The 24,536-nt window shown below is 46.7% G+C and overlaps 1 protein-coding gene across 1 annotated transcript in view; it reads right to left on the bottom strand.

Annotated features, from left to right (window-relative positions):
* Positions 1–15,789, bottom strand: part of KCNK9 (potassium two pore domain channel subfamily K member 9) — a 99,196-nt gene extending 83,407 nt beyond the window's left edge. Inside the window, exon 1 of the mRNA XM_084509340.1 lies at positions 8,671–15,789. Coding sequence (XP_084365466.1) covers positions 8,671–9,247 — 577 coding nt within the window. The 5' untranslated portion in view covers positions 9,248–15,789. The remainder of the gene's footprint in view (positions 1–8,670) is intronic.
* Positions 15,790–24,536: the final 8,747 nt, after the last annotated feature.

Below are 24,536 nucleotides of genomic sequence, written 5' to 3' on the forward strand. Positions count from 1 at the left end.
ACCTCTGAAACAAGAGCATTTGACACCTTCTCCTACTGTGCCTGGTCCTGAAAAGATCCAGATGGGTGTGAGATGTAGGAAAGGGAAAACTCAAACCTCCAGGTGGTCACAGGTGTGTTACAACAGTTAATGTGTGATACAGTTCCCATAGCAATGGCCCATGGTGGTTTAAACATAGGAAGAGGACATCCTCTCTACAGGACATCAAAACAAAAGGTGATGGAAGAAATAAAATATTCCATCTGCACCCAAATGTCTCTGTAATGAGTTAATAGTAACATACATTGGAAACTGCTGACAGTGCCGATTGCCTTGGGAGCAAATCCCTTTTCTTCCTACCTTTCCTTCAGCACACCAAGCATATCCCTAAATTGGGAGACTACGAATGTTTGCTTGCAGCTAATCTCCTGCACTGTACAATTAGAGAGCTGCTGTGGGTCTCATTCATCAGCTCCTAAAGCTCTCTGAAATTTTCCTGTTGGAGATAGCTCACAGTTAGCAAGGGGAGCGATCCCCTTCTGTGACAGCAGAGCCAGGAGACAATCAGCTTCCCATCAGATACCTTTTAACCCCACTATTTGTCTGCTTTTCTCTGAAGCTCTTCTTTCTTGATGGTGCAGGGAACTGAAAGGACAAGACAGTCTATTCCCTCCTAAGCGTCCTAACAAGTAACAAATACACGAGTCCTTAATACAGATATGTCTTCCACTGACATGCCTGAATCATTTCTGTAATGAAAGCAGTTAAAAAGGATACCGAACCCCTTAACCAACTGACTCAACTGACTACTGCATGAGCCTCTTGTAGCAATTGGCCAGGCATTAAAAAAAGGTCAGTTAACTCCTAAAAAAAAAATAAAAACTAAGAAATTTTGAAAGATTTTCCCCCTGAAACAGTAAAGTATGCATTACACTTCCAAGAAGAAACAAAACCAAAAAGTCTCAGTGGATCAGAAGAGGTTGTTAATGTCAGGCAGCAATGAAAGAAAACAAAATTTAAAAATTAAAAAAAAAAAAAAAAGAAAAAAGAAAAAGAAAAAACGACACCATCAAAACAAATAAAAAGAATAAAATCCATCAAAATTCTTCCTCAAGATTTCTCTTTTTTGAAAGCTAAGGTAAAGGTATTCAGGAGCTGTATGCTTGAGCTTTCCACTTTCAATTAAATAAACTAAAAATCAGTAGAAATGTCAAATTCAGCACTCCACAAAATCTGTTTGCTTCATTATTAAAAGAAAAATCTGAAAATTGTTATTACAGCTATTTGGGAGGAAATGGTTTGCTACAGAATATAGCTCCTTGCACTGGAGAATTGATGTCATGTAATGGCTTGATTCAAATCTACTCTGAGTCCAGACAGTCTCTCCATTATTTACAGCAGACTTTGAACAGGCCTTAATTTCCGTGTTGATTTTTGTTTGCTTGTTTTTCCTACATTCCCTAATCCGTAGATTCCCTAATCTGACTTTAACCAAAGAAACAGCCACAGGTGCATTGTCAACATCAACATTAGCTGGAAGGAGTCAAGCTGCAAACACCTGGTAGGATATAGGTAACCTCTGGCAAGGCAGCTGTCCATACATTTATGTTGGAGTCAGTGGATCCCATGGATGCATTCAGAGAAGGCAATGGTTTAAAACTAATTTGCACTACACCACTTCTGCACGTATGAATCTACATATACAAAATCTCTGAAGTAGCCCATGGCTTTATTCAAAAACATCCCCAAACCAAGAGGAGATGACCATGCCTGCCACATGCAGCAAACATCTGTTGCAAGCCCGCAGTAAGCTGTAGTTCAGCTCAGAAGCAGCAAGGTCTCTTACTGATTAGTTCTGCATCATCAGCAAGTGTCCTTGCCAGCATCTGTTACAGGGGAGGGGGATATTTCATACAGCCGTTGCCCGAATCCTGTCAAGGATTGTCAGGAAAAATGCACAGGAACCAGGTACCTAAAAACTCTAAAATGCAAATAATTACCCAGAACAGTAAATGCTCCTTTACATAGTAAAGCTCCAGGTTCTGCTTTTATTGCACGTCAGAAGACCTGAGCTGCAGGAGTTTGCTAATATCACCTGGAATTCATTATGGAGCTGTGCCTTTGGTTCATCTTCACTGTTTAATCTGGCTATAAAGTAATGCCATGTGGTCTGAAAGGGAGAAGTGAGCTGCTAGGCAATTAGAAATAGTTCTCAACCTGAATCTTCAGAAAGTCATTTTATCTTCTTGTCTCTAAATTGAGGATAATTTTTACACAGAGGTGTTGTGAAGATGAATCACCTAATGTCAGAACAGCATTCTGAATATAAAGTGCTGTGTAACTCCAGCTCGAAGCCATGAGCATCATTTTCAGCATTCATGAAGGAATGTGCTCCAGCACCAAAGGAACTAAGCACCTCAGTTCAGGCTGCCTTCAAGAGAAGACGACAGCATTCTGGTCCTTGCTTTGAGCCAGACCGACAGGGTCTGCCCCAGATCACACGTTGTGCATCCATCAATCCATTGTCCCATAGATCAAGCCTCACAGTTCTGATGCTACTGCCAAAGAAAGCAGCATCCAGGATTCCACTTCATTCTAGTGGAAGCAGGCACAAGCCCAAAGCTAACAGATAAACTTCTTCCTTTACTCTTCATCTAGAACACCTCCTCTCCCTCACAGTTCTGCCTGGAAAATTTCTGCTTGCCGTCCTGAATCAGGGGGATCGTTTTCTTCCCCTTAAGACTCAATGACATCTCTAACTTACCACCTTGTCAGGGTGCAAACAAAGATGTTTCTATGCTGACACCTGCAAAAGCATATGAATGATTTTACCGCATAGAAAAATCATCAATAAGCAAAGGCTATGTAGTGGAGAAAATGAAATGTAAAAGATCTCCGTTTTTCCTTTTCCAGAAAAACCAACCAGTGTAGGAACTACGAGGGTTTGAGATGTGGAAAAAGAAAACTGTACAACATACGGCTGATAAAGACTTCAAGAGGTCAGCCAGTCCATCTTCCACCCCAAAGGCAAAAGCAGCTCTAAGTTAACCATTCCTGACAGATGTTTGTCTAAACTCTTTTTAAAACCCTCCAATGATGGAGATGCCACAGCCTCCTTACGCAATCTCTTCCAGCACACACCTACCCTGACAGCTGGGAAGAGTTTGCTAGTGCCTCATCTAAACCTCACTTGCTTCAGTTCAAGAAAGAAATGAAGAATAATATTTAGAAAGAGAAGAAAGGGCACCAAATATTTAAAAAAAAAAAATTCCAATTTCTCAACCCAGATTATGCTAAGGATATCTGCTGACTCCATCTCCTGTCAGAGTGGCTAGAGGTTTCTCGATGCTTCCCCAATAGTTTTCAGACTATAACTAGGTGCTGCATTCGCCCTGCCAGTAAGCCATACAGCTGGAAGTTGCAGTTCAGCATCAGTCTGAGCTGTATTTTTGCCTTGCTTATCAGTGATTTTTAAAAAGCTTTTGTTAATGTGCCTCTGGCAGGAATGCAAGGTATCATTGCAAAACCAGTTTTCAAGAACTCAGGAACTGTTTCTGTGAGCGTGTGAGCAAAGAAGCCATACCAAGTCCTCTCTGCCTTAGCACAGCGTTATTTGGATATTCTGTTTTGTTTTGTATCGTTTGGTTAATTCTCCATGAGACAAATGATATAGCATGAAAAGATATTGCAGAATATTTTAATTATGCAGGGGAGCAAACTCTACATAAACTCATCTTCATGTGGTTCACAGAAGCTGATCTCCTCTTTGTCCAGGAGATGCCACAAGCAGATAATACAACTTCTGATCATCCAGTAATCTCCACTGAAACTTCATGTGGTGTGAATCAGAACAGATCCATTACTTCTGTGGATCTACAAACACCAGAAAATCTTTCTCTCTGCTTTCACCTGAGCTTATTAATAATAAAGTGGCTTTCATCTACTCTGTCATGGTTGTTTTCTGGTTTGGTTTGTGTGTGTGTGTGTTTTTGTTGTTGTTGTTGTTTTTCTTTCTTTTCAATGAGGTATGACCTTCATGGTCCCAGCAATTCACAAGCACAGCAGTTAACTGAACAAAATATTGGTCTTTCTCCTTCTATGTCTTGTTGTCTTCCTTTCTTTCCACTGCAAGTTGTCCATCTGACACGATTCCCTACTCACAGCTCTTCAGTGGACTGCTTTTAGCTATTGCCATCTATCAAAAACCAAAAGCAGACTCAAACCACCAGAGGCCGGCCTTAAAGGAGGAGCACCGCTGGCAAAACAATTCACGCGTTAAAACATATCTTTTTCTAACCCAAATTAGAAACATCGCAACACTATCAGCACGGTGAGTATTTTATACCCATTTTACAGAAGGGTAAAGAGATGCAGAGAAAGGATGAGGGCACAAAACAGCTATCCTGATCTGGGTTTAAGCTTGTGATTGCTTAGTTCATTAATGCAGGTTCAAATTCGCTGCGAGGCCACCAGAAGTAAGCCATCCCCTCCTCTGGATGTAAACAGCTCCTGAATCTTTAGGTATCAGTAGCCAAACAGCTGTCAGTAGGTGGTTTCTCCATTCATCATTACAGACGTTGCACCACATTCTCCAAAAATATTTTGTCTCTGTTCACCAGGATACTTCATTCACTGCTTACAGTAGGTTTGAGACTGAAAACAAAGGCCTAAAAGCTAGAAAAAGAGACTAGCAATTCACAGCACACACACTGTTTCAATTTTGTTCTCCTTACAGTCACTTCCCGGGGAAAAAAAATAAATAAATAAAAATCCTCAATCTGTTTGTTGTTTCAGTTCATTTTAGGGTGACACAAACAGCTTTCAGTTCTTTACATTCTACACAAGCCTCCAGAAATATTCAGTGTTTACTAGAGCTCAGTGGTGTTAAATCAAGTATGACTATCACCCTTTAAGGCCTAAATGGTAGAGCGATAGCCATACCAACAACACATTTTGACAGTGTCGACACCTGCTAACACAGAAGCAGTTTAGCCACTCCTATAAACCTGTGGAAAAGGGCACCGAAACTTAGTGGGAATCCTAGGAGCTACTTTTTATTTTCAAAAGTTGGTGTTTTCATTCATCGTAGCCAGCCTCTTGATACTCAGTGGCATATTCTGCAGTGTTTCTCAGAAAAGACAAATAGCTGGATGGAGAACTGGATTAAATCACTCTCTGTCATCGTTTTGGCTCTGTAACTGTAAATGGATAGGAAATTATACTAGCTAACTCTGAAGTGAGAGCAATCCCGAAATAAACTCAGCAACTGGCAACAGCCAAGAACAGCCTATTAGTTCGTTCTGATCACCTAAAAACTTTCACAGGATTCAAGCAGGACCCAAACTTCATGAAGAGGTGGTTATTTCCCTTCTGCTGGTGAATTTTAAGAGCAGAGCCATAAAAATGTGTAGCACCTGCAGTTGTTTCAAAAAATAGACAACAAACAAACAAACAAAAACATCATTGCACCTGGGGAGTAGGAAAAAAAAAATATTGCCACAGGTGGAAAATAAATAAATAGATAGATAGATAGATCAATAGATAGATAGATAAATAAAAATGTTTCCATTTATTCAATCAGCCCTGGTTTCATTGTTTAGCAGTCGGACTGACAAGTGAGCAACAACCTCCCGCCCTCTACCCCAGGCGAAACGCTGAAGGTTCGAGGAAACGTGAGAGTTGGCCAACACTCAGCGCTTCACCTCACACAGGAGGCTTTCAGCTTTCAGTAGCCAACCCAACCTGGCCTTCAACGCCCAAATCCCACCCAAACGAATCCCCTCTCTGCGGAGGCTGCCCTGGAGAGGCCGGGGAGGAGGCGTGGAGGCTGCCGGAGCTGTCCCTTCAGCACCACGTCCCGCCGGGAGGGTGAAGAGCCCGGAGGATGAAGACCTCGCAGGATGAAGAGCCCGGAGGAAGAAGAGATCGATCACATCTACACCACGGTCCACGGCCCATGAGAACCTTCCCGCATTAAATTAAGGCTTCCGGAGTTTCACGCAGCACGGCGAGGAGGGAATCGCTGCAGGCACGTTGCAATATCAAGGAGAGCAATTAGGTTAGACATAAATTAGCCTGCTATCATATGCATATCGCTAGACATTGTGGTCCACTGATTCCTCTTGCACTCCTCTGAGGAGAAGTTCGTGGAGACAGATTTACCACTCTGGAATAGGTGACAGAGGGTTTTATTCACTCTGTTTTAAAAAACAGCCTGAGATGGTTATTTAGAGGCACTTTTACAAGAGCACTTACTGCCTACAGCACGCTCACTAATGCATACACGGCATGTGCTTCTTGAAGTGTGTCTGGAAAGCTTCAGAGGGAGAAGGAAATGTATGTGAGAGCACACACAGTTAGATTAAAAATAAGAACCACCAAAAAAAGATGAACATTCAAGATCGCTGTCCAGGTCAAGAAACAGAGAAGAAATCTATTCTTATTTTCCTGAGAACTTTAATACAGAAACTCATACTTTTCTCTTGTGAACCTTTTTTTTTTTTTTTTTTTTTTAGGATAAATGAAAAATAAAGAAATACCGCCCATGCGCACTTTTACAGACCACCAGTAGATCTGATAACATCCTGAAGCTACTTTAGTACTGAAGAAACATGCAAAACAGAAATAAGTTTGGCAAGATACTGATAGTAACTATTAATAAACTTTTGCAAGAGGGATCGCGTATCCTCCTGGAACAGAGCTTCCCCAATGAACAATTGTCAAAGAACATCCTTCAGCACCATTCTTTATTATCCCCTTCCCTTCCTGTGGTTCCCCGTTGCTATACATGCTTTAAACCTACACATTTCTGACATCCCAAAGCACCTCAGCCTACAGAAATGTACACTACTATCCTCTGCACACTGATGGGCTCCGAGCTTCCTACATGAATCTCCGCTCTTTGCATGAGAAAATGCTACAGCCTCCCAGGCAAGTTGTACTTGTTTCCAGGTAAAATATGGTCAAAACAGCAAAATACTGTAAAAACAGCCCTTTCTACCTGTCACCAACCGAGCTTAAGAACACAGAAAGTATTGCAGCTCAGGCAGGAGTATAGGGCACCGTGAGTATACAGGCATGTGCATGGAAGCCCTGTTGTAAACCAGGAGGGCACGGTAGTCCAGTATTCACTTCGCCCAAATAAATGACAAGACACAGATCGAGGAAGAGAGAATCTGTCAGCAAAGGAGGAGAGTTCGGACACCGTAATGAAGAGAAGCAAATCTAAGTCATCTGCTAAAGTTACATTCTACTTTATATTCTATAGACTACTTACATATGTTTATTTATGTATGTATATAGTAACAGAAAAGGAGATTGCCACTTAAAATCTAATCTTTGAAAGGGCAAATAGGCTTCATGCTGTCAAATAGTCTTTCGAATGAACACGTTAATGCACCAGCTATAACATAGTCAAATACAAATGTAAGTAAACACAGCTCAAAGGACAGCGGACGGCATACTCTGCTGAAAACTGCCACTATCTTCAGGTGGCAACGTGGTATTTGGTCGTAAAAAGCCCTAACTGGTAAAAAAAAAGACCGAGTCTTCCTGTATTAGCATGAGAGCTAGTTCTCTCATGTTCAATACAAGGCACTGTCAAGCAGCCTCCGAGCTAGAGGGGTATTTTCAGATCTCCCCAGATATTAGAGGGGAGCATCTAGAAGTGCTGAGAGAATGACGAGTCGAACAGCCTCAGCAAATCCACCCTACTGAAAGCAAAACAAGGAAGAACACACCTGCTAACCAAGCCAAAGCCCGAGCTGCAGCAGCCTGGCGTGCACACTGCAGCCTCTAGTTACCGTGGCATTTATTTTTTACAGCAGGGAAGCAAACTTTATGCGAAATGCTCCGTCTGAGCTGAGCGAAGCAGAGAAGTACAAAATGACAGCCTGTGGCTGCGTCCGCTGGCGGTCCCTCTGCTGTCCTGGGGAATGGCATGCCCAGGGAGCTAGGCAACACCGGCACGACAGCGGGCATCGTTCTGCCGGCTGGACTGTACGGCCACAGAGAGGAGATGCACTCTGTGACCTGTTGACACATCAGGCACTCCAGCTGCAAAGAAAACTTCAGGAACACATGTCGGGAGACCGCAGCTGTGGGAACCCCACCACAGTCTTTTGCCGATGCCAAGACAAAGTTTGGGAGAGCCGGGCTGCCCTCGGCCACAGCTGCAAACAGGGGGTTCCAGGCTGAGCCCGCCTCGTTTTGTCCTCATCCAGCTGCCTTTTGCCCAAGTTTTCCCTGTGTCTCCGAAGTGCAGGTGCACGCAGGGTTCCCAGGAGAAGCGTGGCAGCAGGGCCTCGCTCCTCCCGCGGGGAACCCCCCGAGCGGTGCCATCCCGCCCCTTCCCCACCTCCTCCTCGCCACCCAAGCCGCAGGACGGTGGTAGCCACTTGGTAGCCACCAGTCCCCCACCAGCACAGCCCCGCTCCTCTCCAGTCCCACCCAGGGGACAACAGGCTCCATCTCCAGGGGAAAGAGATGCGGGACACCTCCGAGTCCAACAAGTTGCCCGTGGAGAGCCACAAATTACATAACACAGGAGGGAAGCCAAAAAACTCATCCGGCACTTAACACTTTGCACGCCACAGCCCCCTTGCCCCTCTCCCTTTCTTCCAAGCCGGGAGAGGGGAGGGAGAAGGTTTTTGTCCCGACCCCAAAGGTCCTCCCCAAAACGAAGCCACTCACCGATGGTCGTGATGACCGTGATGGCAAAGTAGAAGGAGCCGGCGAATTTCCACTGGACGCCGGCCCGGTGCGGCTCAGACTGCATGATCACCAACTCCAGCTGCCGGTAGTCCTCGCTGGTGATGTTGTACTTTCCTTTGAGCCGGATCTCCTCGGCTTTGAGTTTCTCCTCCTCCCGCATCTCGTTGTCGGACTCGAGCGCGTCGAAGACGGCGGCCCCGACCAGCAGGTAGGTGAACGTGCAGATGATGAGGGACAGGGTCCGCACGTTCTGCCTCTTCATGGCCGCCAGCAAGGGGCGAGTGAGGGGACCATGTCCCCCCCTGGCCACCCGGGGATCCGACAGGCCGCGGCAGCCGCAGCAGCAGCAGCAGCAGCAGCAGCAGCAGGGGGACAGCTGCCGGGGGAGGCGGCGGCGGCGCCCACCGCCACCGCTGCTGGGGGGCAGCTTGTGCTCGGGCTCCTGGCCAGACGAGAGGCACAGGAGGCTGCTGGAGCGCCGGGACCAGGTGCCTTGGAGCCGGGAAACTCTGCGCAGGACCTGCCCAAACCAAGCCGTCCCAGTGCGCAGGGCCATCCAGGGCAACCCCCCCCACACACACACACCCCGCTCCTCCCCAGCACCGAGGCCAGGGGTTATAGAGGGGGGGGTCCCCGGCGTGGGAAGGAAGGAAGGAGCCGGGACGGGGTCCTGCGGTGCTTTGAGGGCCCCCCCCCTCCGCCAATTCGCCCCCCGCAGCCCGGGCAGGGCTCGGCGGGGAGGCTGGAGCCGGCCCCGTCCCAAGTTTCTTCGGGGATGGAGGGGCCGAGGAGCGGCTGGGCTCCGGGGGCTGCTTGAGGAGGAAGGCGGGGAGGGGGGGGGGAGAAGATTTGGGGGGAAAAAATCTCCGTCCGAGAGGCTCGGGACGGGCTGGGGGCGCTTTTATTCCTTCGGCCGCCGTGCGAGGCGGGCGGCGGGGAGCCGGCTTGCTGCAGGTGTCCGCGGTGCGGAGTCCGGGGAGGCGAAGAAAGAAGCGGCGGTGGTGGTGGTAGCGGTGGTGGTGGTGGTGGTAGCGGTGGTGGTATCAGGCGACGGGCGGGGAGTTGGGGGCAGCATCCCCGGCAGGAGGCGGGGGCGGCGGGGAGCCAGCGCCCCGCAGGAGCCGAGCCGAGCCGAGCCGAGCCGAGCGGGAGGAGCGGCCCCGGAGCCGCCCCGGGCGGGCGGGGAGAAAGAGAAAAAGAGAAAGAGAGAGAGAGAGAGAGAGAGAGAGAGAAAGAGGCCGGGAGGGCGGCGGGGAGGCGGCCGCCGCTGGAGCACCTGCCCGGGGTTGGGACGCGGAGCCTTGCTCCCACCCCCCGGGAGCAGAAGATACACACAGACAAACAAAAATAAATAAATAAAGATTTGGAAGAAGAAAATTAAAAAAAAAAAAAAAAAAGGCTACTTTCGCGGCTGCTCCCCCTGGGCTGGTTTATTTCGGATGGTTTTTTTAGAACAAAGCCGTTAAGGAAAAGAGCAAGCGTCCTCCTCCTCCTCCTCCTCCTTCTCCCAGGCTCTTGACATCATCTCGGGGAAAATGAAGCCCGCGCCCCTCTGCCATCGCCCGCGCGTGTGTGAGTGTGTGCTCGGCGTGTGTGTGTGTGAGAGAGCGAGTGTGAGGGGTGTGTGTGTGTGAGCGTGCCCGTGTGTGAGTGTGCCCGGCTGTGTGTCCGTGGCCGCCCCGCAGCCGGCTCGGGAGGCGGGAGCTCGCCCCGGCCCGCCGCGGGGAGCGGCTTAACCCCGTCGGCGCCGCCCTGTCAGGGAGAGGCCGCGGGGCTCCCCCGCCGCCGTTCGCTGCCCGCCTCCCCCCGGCATGGCCACGCCTCGGCCGCCACAAGCGGGGACGGGCGGTGGTGGCCGTGGTGGTGGTGGTGGTGGGGAGGTGGCGGCCGGGACGGGCGGAGCCGCCCCACACCGCCGGCCGAGCTCCGCGCCTCGTGGCCGTGGGCGCTGCAGCTGTGGGGAACGCAGCCCCACAGGCACGCTGCAGCCCCCAGAACCGCAGCCCCAGACGCTACAGCCCCAAATAGCTCAGCTGCACACGCACAGCCTCAGGCTCCGCAGTAATGCACAGCCCCGAAGACACACGGCCCCAAACACCACAGTGACACAGTGCCAGACACCACAGCGATACGCACAGCCCCGAATACCACAGCCCCAGGCACCACAGCTACACACATGCAGCCCTGAATACCATAGTCCCAAATAACACAGCCTCAGGCACCACGGCAATAACACACACAGCCCCAAATACCACAACCTCAAACATCACCGCCCCAAATACCACAGCTACACACACAAAGCCCCAAACACCACAGCCCCGAATAATGCAGCTACATAGTCCCAAATACCACAGCCCCAAATACCACAGCTACATATGCATATCCCCAAACACCACAGCTACACACAGACAGCCCCAGGCACCACAGCTACACTCACACAACGCCAAACACCACAGCCCCAAACACCAGAGCCCCAAATACCACAGCAATATACACACAACCCCAGGCACCACAGCCCCAAACATCACAGCTGCACATGCACACTCCTAAACTCTACGGCCCCAAATATCCGAGCTGCAGACACACAGCCCCACACAGCTCAGCCCCAGACACCCCAGCTTCACACACAGCCCCAAATACCACAACCCCACACATCACAGCTACACCCTAGCCCCAAACACCCCATCTGGCCTCCAGCCACAGCACCGCCTGGCAGCCTGCCCAGCTCCTCTCCCCCATGTCACCATCAGCTTTCCAGCAGTAGGTGCCACCAGGGGAAGCCCAGGGCCATTTTTGTGTAAACTTCAAGACAAGGCTGTCCTTATGGTGTCACCTTGCTCATGGTAACTGCAGGCCCCTAGATGGTAACTCCTGCCCTACAGCTGGGATTTGCAGTCGTAGCCAACAAAGGCTGAGTTGCTCCTGACTTCTTTGGAGTCCCATTTTAGGTCTTTCTGAAATCCTGGGACACCTGGGCTTCTTACTTGTCCTCCCTCCCTTAAAGCATCTCTATATGTCCCAGTCCTGACTACAGCTTGTTTAAGGGCTTTGGGTACCCTTCCTTTAGCGTGCAACGGGAACCCGGTGCCTTGAAAATGGATCAAATCTGCATGCTGAGAAGTCAGTCTCCGAGACAGAAGCCCTCTGAAAGGAGCACCTCAGGCTGAGCAGCCAAAACAGGTCACAGAGCCCTTCGTGAAACCGTTGGACACAGTGAGGAGTGAGGGATTCATTTTGTTAATTCAGCAAATGAAATTTTCATCCTCCAGGGCAAGGCCTGGATCGTGTCACCTGAGCATTACCAAAATCATTACAAGCGCCACGCAGAGCGGGAAGGTCTCACCTGCTGAAAGACGCTTGTGCTAACGGCAACAGGGGGAAGGAGAAAAGAGGAAATATCTGGTTTCGATCAACTCCTTCTTAAAAATAGAAGCCTGATTACCGTTGCCCATTTCTGATTCCCCAAGGGAGAGCAGGAGAAGAAGTAGGATCTATAAATAGTTTGCAACACAGAGAATCCTATAGCAAAGTCGCTGGGAAAGATCAATAGCATGATTCAAGGAGGGCTCCAAATTACATCTCAGGGGATGGAGGTGCTGAATGGAATTGATAAATGAGTTGCAAATGCTGTGTGTGTTGTGTGTATCTAATTAACGGAGGGTGACTGGGATCAATAGCAACGAAGGAGCTGGTCTAAAAATAGCACTCACGAAGGGATTGCAACCTGCGGGCAACAGCTTGGGTGGAAATGTCCCCCAGAGTAATTAACCTTTAGCTGGGAAATGGTGACTAACGGGGGGTTGAGGTGGAGCCTGTGGGCAGCTGGGAAGGGCCGAGGTCTCCGTGAGGTTTTGGGTCACAGAGCAGCATGACAGTCATGGAGGGTACAGGCATAGCCACGGGGTTGCAGCCTTCCTCCTCTCGGGCTTCAGGGTCAAGCTGCAGATTGGCGTAGTGCGTAGTGGAGAAATATCCGAGTATTAGCATTTTGGTGGGGTTGTGGAGCAGGAAATATTTGTAGCTCTGTGTGCTTGCAATCGTTTCAGCATTGCTTAGAGAGAAGTCACAGTCACATCTATTTACATCTGCAACAATTTAGGATTTTCTCCTTGTTTTCTGACCTTGTTGCCGAGAAAACATCCAGCCTCTCTGAGGACCAGCCCCGTGGTGCTGCTCATCCAGCCTCACCAGCAAAACTCTGCATTTGAACGACGGTGCAAATACCATCCAAAGTGTCCCTCAAGCATTCCGTCTGCAGCGGAGCAGTCAGGCAAACTTCGGGGAGAAGGAGTGACGTTGGACAGGATGATCGATGGCTCAGCTCGCGGGCTCTGCTGGAGTGCCAAGCGGAGCTGGCATCACCCAAGTGCAAGGCAGACACATACACCCTGGAACAGAAAGTTCACTGTCAGCCTGAGTGCTGGGTTGGGACCCAGGGGTGTGCAGCATGGCTGAAAGAAAAGGAAGCCGTAAAGATGAAGAATCTAGAAAATATCTCTTGGCAAAGCTGGCATGGAAAGGATTAGAGGGATGAGGGATGAGCGAACAGCTTTTTTCTCTTTAATATAAATGGAGGTGGCTGAAAAATCCGAGCCAAAATTTTTCTTTGTAAGGAAAAAAAATATTTGTGGAAAACTGCCTGGTTGGGGACGTGGACACTTGTAACACAGCTACTGGAGGAGCAAGCCCTGGTTATTCACCAAAAGGATGTCTAACTCAAAGTGTCAACATATATCTTAGCTCCTCTCAGACTAGTCTGATTTGCGGGAGAGCAAACAGGTTGGAAGACAGCCCTGAGCTACGAAATGGTTGCACTGGCTGCTGTGAGATCTGCTAACCCAATGTTTCACCTACTCCCTCGAGAAGAAGCTAGCGGGTATGAGAAGAATCCCACCTTCCAGGTAAAATGTGGGTGCTGTGGCATTAGAGCTGCTTTCCTCTTTCACCTTGAGTTTACAGCGAAGGCAAGAGCAAGTTGCAAGGGAACTGGCATCGAGTTGCTTTTGTGGACCTCTCCAGTTTCTACTGTTGACCAAAGAGAGATGCTGCAGCAGGGAGAGATCTAGTGGCTCTCTCTGCAAGAACAGGCTGAGAGTTGCCAATCCACGAGCCATCTTCCAGTTGAACCACTGGAGTCACAACAAACCAGATATGAGGGGAAAAAAAGCTCCAAACCAGAAAAATAACTGAAAAACATGATCAAAATGAAGGAAAGAGCTAAGCTATTTATTTTTCTCCACAGGTTGTCAGGAAGTTATTTTCTTTCTCTTGAAACGGCGGCACGAAGATGGTGAGAACAGTGGTTCTTGTTCAGGGCCAGGGCTCATTTAGCCCAGAAATTTCTCTCCCACAGTGACACGTAGGGAGAAATGAAAACAGAACAAGTATGTGTGATTCTTTTTCACCTTCAGTACTCTCCCAACCTCAAGACTATTTTGATTCAGGAGATTTTTCTGAGCCTCACTTAGCTGCTCTGTTTAGTGACCCATAATGGATCTTTCTTCCAAGCACTTGTTCTTTCTTTTTCCTGAATCCAGCTAAAATTTTTGCATCCTCAGCATCCCCTGAGAAAGTGTTTGACAGATCTGTCGTTCAGACTGGGAAGAGCACTTGCTTTTGTTTGTTCAAACCAGACTTCCTTCAGTGGTCCCCAGCCCCTGTGCTGCGAGAGAGTCTACTATAAATTTTCTCCATGACACTTACAGCTTGGTAGAGATTTTGAAGTTCAAGTGAGGTAGCCCCAATTTTAGCCACCATCCCCATGCAAGGGTGTAACATGACAGCTCTTTGTAACTTCTCCACCTGTCTGCCATGGCAAGGAGATGTTCTGTGCCTTATTCTTTGCCTACAAGCAAGCAAGGCAGAGATGTAGCCCTGTTTCACCCCAGAAAGTGTCTCTTGCCCTTCGGGGGATTTCTTTAAATTACTGCAGTGCTGGTACTGGAGGAGGCATTGTCCTCTACAGCTCTGCATGCCCTAAGGAAGCTTAGATAATCAGGCAGGAGATACACATCAACACCTGATGGGTGCTGAAATTTGCTGTGAATGTTCTTCTGAGTGGCGGTAGGCAATTATTCGTGGAAGGTGGGCACATGCAAGGAGGGGTTGTTGTCACACATTTTACCTGAGAGGAGGGCTTCAGATCTGCAGCAAATTCAACACCCACTGAGGGCGGGGAAGCATAAGGAAAACTCTGCAATTTCAGCGGTGAAGAATAGCTCACCAGAGGTCCCCCATAAAAATTCTTCCCTGCAAGTTTAAGAAACTAGTTCAGGAAATGCTCCAACCGTGAGAGCGGCTGTCCTTCACAGTGCAGCTGCAGCACTGAGGTAAACATTGCGATTTTAAGAACTGGGAAGTGGCTCAGTTTAAAAACGCAATGCTTGACTCAAAGCCTATCATAGGCAGAATCTTTCTATCTGGCAGCCTTTGGATCGGGTTATTATCAGGAATGCGAGGATCATCGCGGCAAATATTAGAGGCTGGATTGTAAGAGCCACGCTTCCTTTTACTCTCACAAGCTCTCCTCTGGTTCGGTGCTCCCACCAGCTGCGTGCGTTTGCACAGCCACTGAAGTGTTCGTGGACCATGGACTTGTTTGGCTGACTGCAGGAGGAAGCCGAGCTTGGGTTACTAGGTGAACGCACCCGTGTCCTTAGAGCAGCAGTTCAGGAAAATGATGGAGGAGGGAACCTTCCCCGTGCAGCTCTCCTTTTATTCTTTGTGCCTTTTCCCATTGATGTTCAAAAGGAGCGCAGCCTCTATCAGATACACTCAGGCAGGTCTCGGAACATTCAGCAGTGTTCCCTTCCCCGAGCAGTGTTTATGCAGAAGGAGACAAAACAGGGGACTGGTGCTTTAATTCTCCTCTTCATCCCTCTGTGTCTGCAACATGACAACCCTCTTGAAAGTAATCAGCGGTGACAGAAAACATGCACCAAGAGTTTCATTGACTTAGGGAGAGGGTGCTCGTGTGAAGCAAGTTCACACGTGGAAGAAAAAAAAGAACAGGATCAGACCTACGCTTCGTATTTTTCCCACACTTACTTCTTTTTACAGTGAATTCACTAATGCTAAATCAACCTAGGTGGCAGGAGTGTGAGCATCTGGTCCAACCTAAATAGTCTCTTCTGTTCTATTTTTATATTCATGTATCATTTTTATTCTGCAGAGCTCGTGCATGGCGGAAAGGGTGAGTTCGCTTCTCAGTACACAAGCCAAAGGTCTCTTCCAGAACTGCTGTGAAGGATTTGGAAGATGTTTCACTCAAACACAGAATTTATATATAGGTACAAAGCTTTCATTAAACATGAGCAGCTAAGGGGACAGCATCACTCACTGACAGTAATGTATGCCAGTCTTGTAGGCATACTGCAAGAGAAACAGGCTGCCTCGGAGAAATTAATACGGCAAAGGTGTTGATTATTGATCATTTGTTGCAGAATTGACTCCGTTTCCTGAGCCAATGTGACTTCCAGAGCTATTTGTAGCTTCCTGAACGCTCGCAGTGTGACTGGCACTTTTGCATTTGCTGCAGCTGACGCCTCAATATAGTATTTGATGCATACTTTAGATGACTGCCTTGCATACTGAAACTGCTGCTGAACAAGAACGACTCTTTGAGGACAGCCCTGGAAAACTAGGAAAAAAAAAAAAAAAAAAAAAAAAGATCCCTGTACTGGTATGGGCTTGTCCATCACCACCAGTGACACCTGACCTGCAAAGAGCTGGAGTGCTAGGAGAGACAGCAGCCTTCCCGTGGCAATGGCTACTATAATTTGATGCAGCAACTTCTGAATGAACTTGTGGAAGTGAGCACTGCGTTAAAGTCACAGCTGAAGGAGATGTAAATTGCTCTGGGGGCTTCCTGGCTGGTGAAATAAGCTGCAATTATTACTGTACCACTGCAAAAGGAAAATTGGGACTCATTATCAGAAATAGTTGTTGTGGAGTAGTCTTCTCCAGAAGAAAATACCCAATACTGCCTAAAATGTTTAAAACAAGGGTGAATAAAATGCTGATTTACCTTACTGGCTGCTCCGTGTTGACTGCTTGAACTGCAGGATCTAACTCTTTTCTCCTTTGAGTAAATGCTAGATGTGTATACATCCTTTTTATTTAGAAGAGATTGAGTGGGCTCTTCCACACATCGTTCTATTTTTTTTTTTTTCTATTTTGAAGGCACATTAATGCACTCACACTTCAGATACCTCCATACTTTTTAGAGTGCATTTTTTTCTGGTATTTATTTCCAGCCTCTATTCCCATCATTTAGGACCTGACCACCTCCTAGTAAACAAAAAAAAATGTTTTCCACCCAACATTTTCCTCCTGCGTGTCCCATTTTTTTTAGGTAGTGAACAGACAGATTTACTAAAAGAGAAAGCCTGTGGCAAGTAAGGTGTCCATCTGTAGCTCTAGCCTTAGTGTCAGCCTAGATCCTTCACAAAAGAAGATGGGCATCCTCCACTATTGCATCTCTTGCAGACCTGTCTCAGTGGTCCAAGGCTTGAATATTCCTGTGTATCCCTGAATACTCTGACTGTGGATGCAATACTCTGATTGTGGATGCAATTTCAGAGTCCACCTAGGACAGACCAGGGCCAAGCAAGCCAATTTGCCACTGAACACGTGGAAAAACAGCATCTTTGCTCTTCTCTGTTCACATGTTGGAAGTGTCAGCTTTATCTCACCGAACTCAGGCACTAGCTGGACCAACTAATAATTAAGAATTTGATGCTAAACATCATTATTATTATATCTGAAAGTGCTGAAATGGAACTAAGAGCATAGCAGTAGCCTAAACCTCTGCTAATTCAATTACATTTAGCTGTGCCAGAGTCTCTTACAGCTATTTTCCTAAATAAATTCCAACCTGTATATACACACAAGGCTAAACGACTTCTTTGAAAGGAAGATTATAGTTTTACTTGTAGAGATCAAGCGGGATATACAGTATAGTGAAAACCTTCCCCGAGAAACTCAGAGAGTCAGGGCAAAGGCAGCACTGTCTCATGGAGAGAATTTCCCACCACCTCATATTAGCACTTATTTAGAAACTGGAGGAGGGAGGGAAAATGAACCTTTAATAACTGCCCAGCTCTAAAATCAATTTCAGTGCTCAAGACAGCTTGCAAATACACGATATGCTTTAAAAAAGGATTGATGCTGGGGAAAAGTGAGGGGCACATTTTCCTGCTGTTGAAGTCAAATGCAGCTTTTAAATAGCTTTCTTTTTACAGGGTGTGTAAGTAGCTACAATATTAAGAGCCTTAATACTGTATATTACATACTTATTAAGTATTAATACTTAATACGGGGTTGGATTCTCATCTCTGTTACACACATTTAAATCAGGAGTAACCCACTGAGAATTGACCCAGAGTACATTTGTTTTAAGAAAAAAAAAAAAAAAAGGATAAAGGCTTGTATAAAAAAATCCTAACAAGGACATAAATTACGAAGATTTACACTTTTGGGCCAGGAGCTGAGATTCCTTTTAAAACCACAGTTGATTGATGAAGCCTCACAACATCCCTGTGATTCAGTATTACAGCCAGGGTGCAGACGGTTGCTCTGAAGCAGGGCATGGTTATAGGGTTACAAGCCTAACAAAGGCAGACCGTGAACCAAATTCGGGTTGCCATATCCTAACTATCTTACAGCAGTGCTTTGGGGACAGCATTTCTTCCTCGTGGTTGCTCAACACAGGCCAGTCTGACTGCATGAATAAGGCTGCAATAATAACTAAAGACTTCTGCAGTTTCTCCTCTTTTGGCTACCAAAAATAACGACTTAGCATTCTCATGGTGCTGGGTGGTGTGACATCTCCTCACTCTGAGACCAATGGATCTGCTTAGCAATCCACGCCCCAGCCAGCTCGCTGAGCTGGGAGTTATAAAAGGATGCATAGCAGGCTTGGAGATGCTGGCATCAGGCTCAGTAAGTCCGTTTTGAAGGACCAGCCAAGACTGATGGCTCACGATCTGCATGTGCAAGGCACAAAAGTAGTGGTAGGGACAGGCTGTGCAGCGTGAGTGAAGAGTGTGATAGTGTTGGTGACCTGTAGGGTTTATCAAGCAGGGAATCTAACCTAGATGGGGAAAAAACAGAAGGAAAAAAAGGTGTGAGAGAGTGAGGAAGGCAGAGGATGGAGAAATGGTGCAGCTGCATACTGAAGCTGAGGGAAAGGGGCCTGGAGGGAAGTGGTTGGTGCAATGAGCTATTTGGCACTGGACAGGCAAAAAATTGCCGTCAGAACTGCAGAAAATGTTTGTCAATGTCCACTTCAGCTGTGTCTGCAGCTTTTCCAGCTGTCTGGAGACTCTGGCTGAATACTCTTGGCATTTTTTCTCGAAGGCAACAAAGTAAAGGAGGAAACAGCTAGCACCCGAATTTCAGTTCTCCCGGAGGGCCAGATATTCAAGCGGTGTTCAAAATCTAGGGGATTCTTGGGAAAGGCACATTATGTTCAGTGAAGTTAGCACTGTACTGGCAGGGTAGAGTGGGCTCTCAGACACGAATTGTGTTTCCAAGAGGCATCAAGCCTTGAAGATTTCTGAGCACATATCTTGCTAAGGCTTTTTTCTTGCATGGATGTCACACCGCAGAGACTTTTGCTTGTGCTTCTGTGTCAAGCTGATTGTTAGAGGGGGGGGGGGGAAAAGAGACAGGATTCTTGCAACTCCTTGGTTTTCTGATCCCAGCCTCCCTAAGCACAGCTGGAGAATCCTTGTGTGCGCTGAGATAGCTGGGGGCCATTAGCCCTAATGCATCTCCAAAACAACCCTACCCTCCTTTCTCCTGAGCAGGCAGCTCAGGACACATTGTTCAGGAGGGAAATTTGCAGCTTAAATAGACTTTCTCCATGATTAAATTTATGTCTACAGTAGATGCATTTCCCTCCTGCTAAACCACAGTGGCAAGGCATCTTTGCATACATACGCAGACTCCTGCCTACAAAGCAGAGCTTTGCACAAGCTTAGTGGCTTTTCCCCGTTAGCAAAGCAAGCTGTAGCTCTCAGCTTTATAATCATGCCATTTTTAGGATTGTGTGCCAGCATGGCTAGGCAGTGAGGGTTCACACCTCCTCACACCCCTGGGCAATATCACCAGGCCAGCAAAAGTTCGTGGTTAGCTCCGGCTGGGCAGCGAGGCTGAAGCTGGCGTGTGCTCCAGGGGCTGCTGAGCTCTTGCTCGCTGAACCTGGACTAAAGCCACATGAAATAACAGCCACGAGTTACAGGACAAAAGCCTACGAGGAAACGGCAAACTGTGTTCCTGGCCTGCTGAATCAGCGACAGAGATGGGGAAGGAGGAGACTGGGTCTTTTTTGATTTTCCCTGAAGATCATGTCTGGGCAAGGATAATAATTTTTGGCAGATTGAAAAGCCCTGTTGGGAAAATTAGAAAGTCCTGAAAAGGCCGGTTTGGGGCAGATTGAACAGTCAGGAAGCTGAGCCCTGAATATGAAACTGCTTGATAGCTTCATAAGACCACTTACTATCAATCTCATCCTCTTAGTAACTGTACAAACAGCAGGGCACATGATTGAATGTTTTTCATATAAATATAGTGAAATAAACTGCACTCCATTTCCTGCTGCAGGCTTCCTTCAACTGCAAATGTCAGGTGTACAAGATAAAACAGGGGCTGAGATCCGCTCCAGACCGTGGCATCTCCTGCATTTCAAATGCATGCAGGGCTGCATTTCCACAAGCTACACAAGATTGAATCTATGGCACTTTCCAGCACACTGCTAAGTAAAACAGAAGACTGATATACTACTAATAGTCAAGGCTTCTTATAGCAGCCTCATCTGTTATCACATCCTCCGCCATCGTCCAACTTCTACTCCCACCTCACAGTTACTCTGGCCCTCGTGCTCTGTTTGTCTTGTTCTTCCTCTCCTGGCTCCGTACCTGTTTCCATGCCTCTCACGTTCACTTCAGTTCGCCTGCTGACCCCCATGTGCCACCAGCTCATGCCAGTCCTCCCTAAAAATCTCTTCTGCCATGACACATGCCTAAATCTCCTGGCACCCTCCGTAGGATGCCGCCCTAGGTCTGTGTTCCTGGCTCTGCACAGGGTGGAAAATAAGAACCTATAAGCTGATGCCATACCCAAATCTCACATAAGGGAGATGCTTGCTTCTCTGAGTGTTTTGAGATCTAGTAAATCAAAAGCCTGGGTTTGGTGGAAATGGCTGGTTTCACTGGGAGTTTGTGTGAGCAGAGACTGAGGCTGAATGAAAAGACATTTAGAATTTAGTGCAAAGCATTTATTATGACAGTATCATTAAGTCAGCCCTAGAAAAACTTGTGTCCTTAAGGACTGGGAGGGGAACTCCAGGCTGACCTGGAGCAGAGTCTGAGGGGCCTGAGGAGAGAGGGACGATTTAATCCTACACGAGATCACTATTAACTGCCATGCTGTCATGATGCTTTAGAGCAAAGGAGAAGGGATGATTACAGAGGGAGAGCAGCAGCCACAAAACAGCACTTTTATTTTTCAAAATCTTCCCATATCCTAGCAGAGCAAATGACAAGCGAAGTTAAAACAGCACTTTTCAATTTTCTATCCTTTATTTTCACACGATTCTTCTCTGGAACTGCAATTAGAATATTTATTTCACCGCCTTGTGCTTTTTCAACACAGAACATCAAATGGTTTGGTAGCAGTTAGAAAAACATGGCTCTTATCTCCATATAAATATGAGTGCATCCCTCTGCAGGACTAGACCTAGGTATTTGCAATGCTCATAGCCACCATTACTCTATTACCTAAATGACTTGCATTAATGGATTTCTCCTTGCATGACTTGAGTGAGGAGAAATTCAATGCTGTATTACTACCCATATCTTACAGACAGAGAACTGCATCTTAGAGAAATTACAGCATTGACCGGGAGCACGGAGGAAATCAGTGCAGATCAGAAATGTCAATCAGAAGCGATGCAGACACAAAGGCTACAAATAGGACCCAAATCTGCCTCCCTATCTACCTGTGGGGACCAGATTTCCCTGGGACACACAAACGAGATTTCAAACCACAGCGTGCTAACCTCAAAGCCACATGGGCTGAAATCTGTAGCTGACAGAAACTGGAGGAAATGCACAGTTGCAAAGCTGCCAACAATGTCAATTTACACCTGCTGAGAATTTGGCCTAATCCATTCGCTGCATCTAATTACACAGACGATAAACCACTGAAATTGTCAGATATTATATATCTTTAATGTAAGATCAAAGAAGGCTTCTAGCCTATAAGATCTTAGGGAAATTCTCTCTACTGAATTGGTAAGAAAAAAAAATTATGTGAGACAAGGATTCTCTTTTTACAGTATTGCTGCTAAAGTTACTAGAAATGGGGAATTTCCTGTGTGAAGAAACTTGTTCTCAGGAGAAATTACTTACGAAGCAACTTCCCTTGTGGCTCTGTATTCCCATCAGTTATCATTCAGGTTCTCCTGATGTATTTAACAGCAGCTTTCCCAGACCCATGTAAAGTCTGGCTGGGGAAAGACAGTAGGGAAAATCACCAGCCCCGAAGGTGATTTTGATCTCCCAGCTTTTGGGCAAAGGTGTTGACATAGCAAACTGCAATTATTCAGGTCATAGATTTTCTCCTTGATAAAGACAAAAAGGATTTCCAAAAAAAAAACTTGGAAAACCTAGCTCCAGCATAATGTCCATAAAGCAGGAGTCGATCAACCTTCAAAGGTAGCCAGCCTTCCCATAGCACCATGCCCACCCAAGTGCAAAACGAGCACCAATTGGTGACTCAAGTCCCTGCCAAGTCAGTAAATATTCTCACATTCCCTTCTCAAAACTATACACCAGGATTTTGGCCCCCAGTGATAAAATCCTCATCGATTCCAGCAATGGCACAAGTTCACATAGGGACGTTACATGATTCATAGTCCACACACCCAGTCAATGGCTAAAGCAAAAGCAGAAGACAGCCTCTGCAGCAGGAGGTGCTTTGGTGCTGGAATGGTTTGCAAATTGCAGCGCTTCGGTAATTCTGCTCTGCTTCTGGTATTGAAGTAATTGTGTAATCCCATTTTTCTTTCTGTCTTAGAAACCTGTTTTCTGTTAACATCGCTGTTAGCCTGTTGTAGCTGTTAGTCTCTTGCAATAAAAGTATGGTTTTATTTTCGGGGGGGTGGGGGAGTGGGGAAGAGTCTGTGTGCCTGTTTTTCTTCCTATGGGAATCTGATCAAATTTGGCTTTACAAATGCAGAAATAATTCCACTCAGAAGAGAATCCAGAGACATTATTGTGTGTGTGATATCCAAAGCTTTGATTCAGAGCTGCAGGAAACAGAGGCTCCATTTTCCAGCACTGAGCCTCTTCCTCCCTAACTAAAGAAACACATGAAACCTTTTCACAAAACTTCTCATCTTGTCCCTGCCTGAAGGCTTTTCCAGCCTTCTCTGGCTCCAGGTCATGTCCTTCTAGTGTCTTGTCAGCTTTCAGATTGTCTCACCTTTTCATTCCTATTTTCCTTTTCACTTGCTCATTATCTCTCTCCTTCATTCTCAGCAATCTAGTCCTTGGTTTAAGTAAATGTCAAATTTTCTCTCTAATGGCACAAAATGATATTTTAACATTTATGCTCTTGTTTTGCCTCAGCTTATAATTAAAATGATCAAATTAGCTATTTCATTAAAGTCAATGGACATCCTGCTAACAGAACCCCCTTTTAGAATAATTTAACATCAGCATACAATACCATGAAGGTGTCCAGCACTTAACTTACACCAACATCGTTTGGGAAAGAAACTGGTTAGCTCTCAACCTAACTGAAATGAGTTGATACAATTGAGCTCTGAAATTAAGTTTTGCACCAATTGCTGTAATTTAAGTACCTTGGAGCAAGTATTCCAGTGCCTCCACTCAACAATATCACACAACTTGTTTCTGTTCCAGACACCTGCATTCAGCACAACAGCCATCTGCTATGAATTGAGATTGCTTTAACCTACCCTCCTGGTCCTAGCGATGGCCCTTCATCCTTCTGCTCATGGTGTTAGTTAGAAGAGTCTCGAGATTATCAATAGCCATCCTGCTGGCCACGAATAGCCAGCAAGCAGCACTGACCTTCTTCTTGTCCATGAGACCTATCGCTGGCCTCTAATAGGACAGCTGGCTAGCCCAGTTCGTATAAAATTACTGTATTGACTCAATGCCTCAGAGAGATACATGAGGGTTATGGACAGGCACTAAAAACAGCTGTGCTGTAATGAGAATGGGTCTGGCTAGCGACACACATGCTGAAAATTTCCTTGAATGGCTGGGTTAGCACACACAGGAGAATAAGGGTTTTGGTATTTAACTGTTGTGTTTTTCTTTGCCTTCTCAAAAACGAACCGCTTGATACCGATATATTCTTTGCCTTTTCAGAAACGAACCACTCAGTTCTGATATCAGTAACTAAAGCTTGTTTTCTGAGGGATTTGATATCCTTTTATATCTAAGTGTGCCCCATAACAAGTAAAGCTAGGTTTACACAGACAAATCCGAATATTGATGACCATACTGGGGTCTTGTTGTTCCACTGTTGTAAAGGGTTGTTGGGACAGAGAGCTGAGAAATCCCCTAGAAATCCAAACATGGTGTTGACATGGCCTTCAGGGGATGGAAATCCACCACCCACATACCCTAACCCCATCCTTAAGCCACATTAGCAAACCTTGTACCTCAGGGCTCCAGCATCAGAAGCACAGAGTGTGCAATAGTCAGGTGCTCTGTGCCACTGGTAATATTAAAGGCCATGATACCGAAACTGTATATCCCCAATGTCTATGCTGATCTGATCTGAAAAGTCCTCCTTGGCAATTA

Source organism: Aythya ferina (assembly GCF_964211825.1).
Source record: "Aythya ferina genome assembly, chromosome: 2".
Lineage (NCBI taxonomy): Eukaryota > Metazoa > Chordata > Aves > Anseriformes > Anatidae > Aythya > Aythya ferina.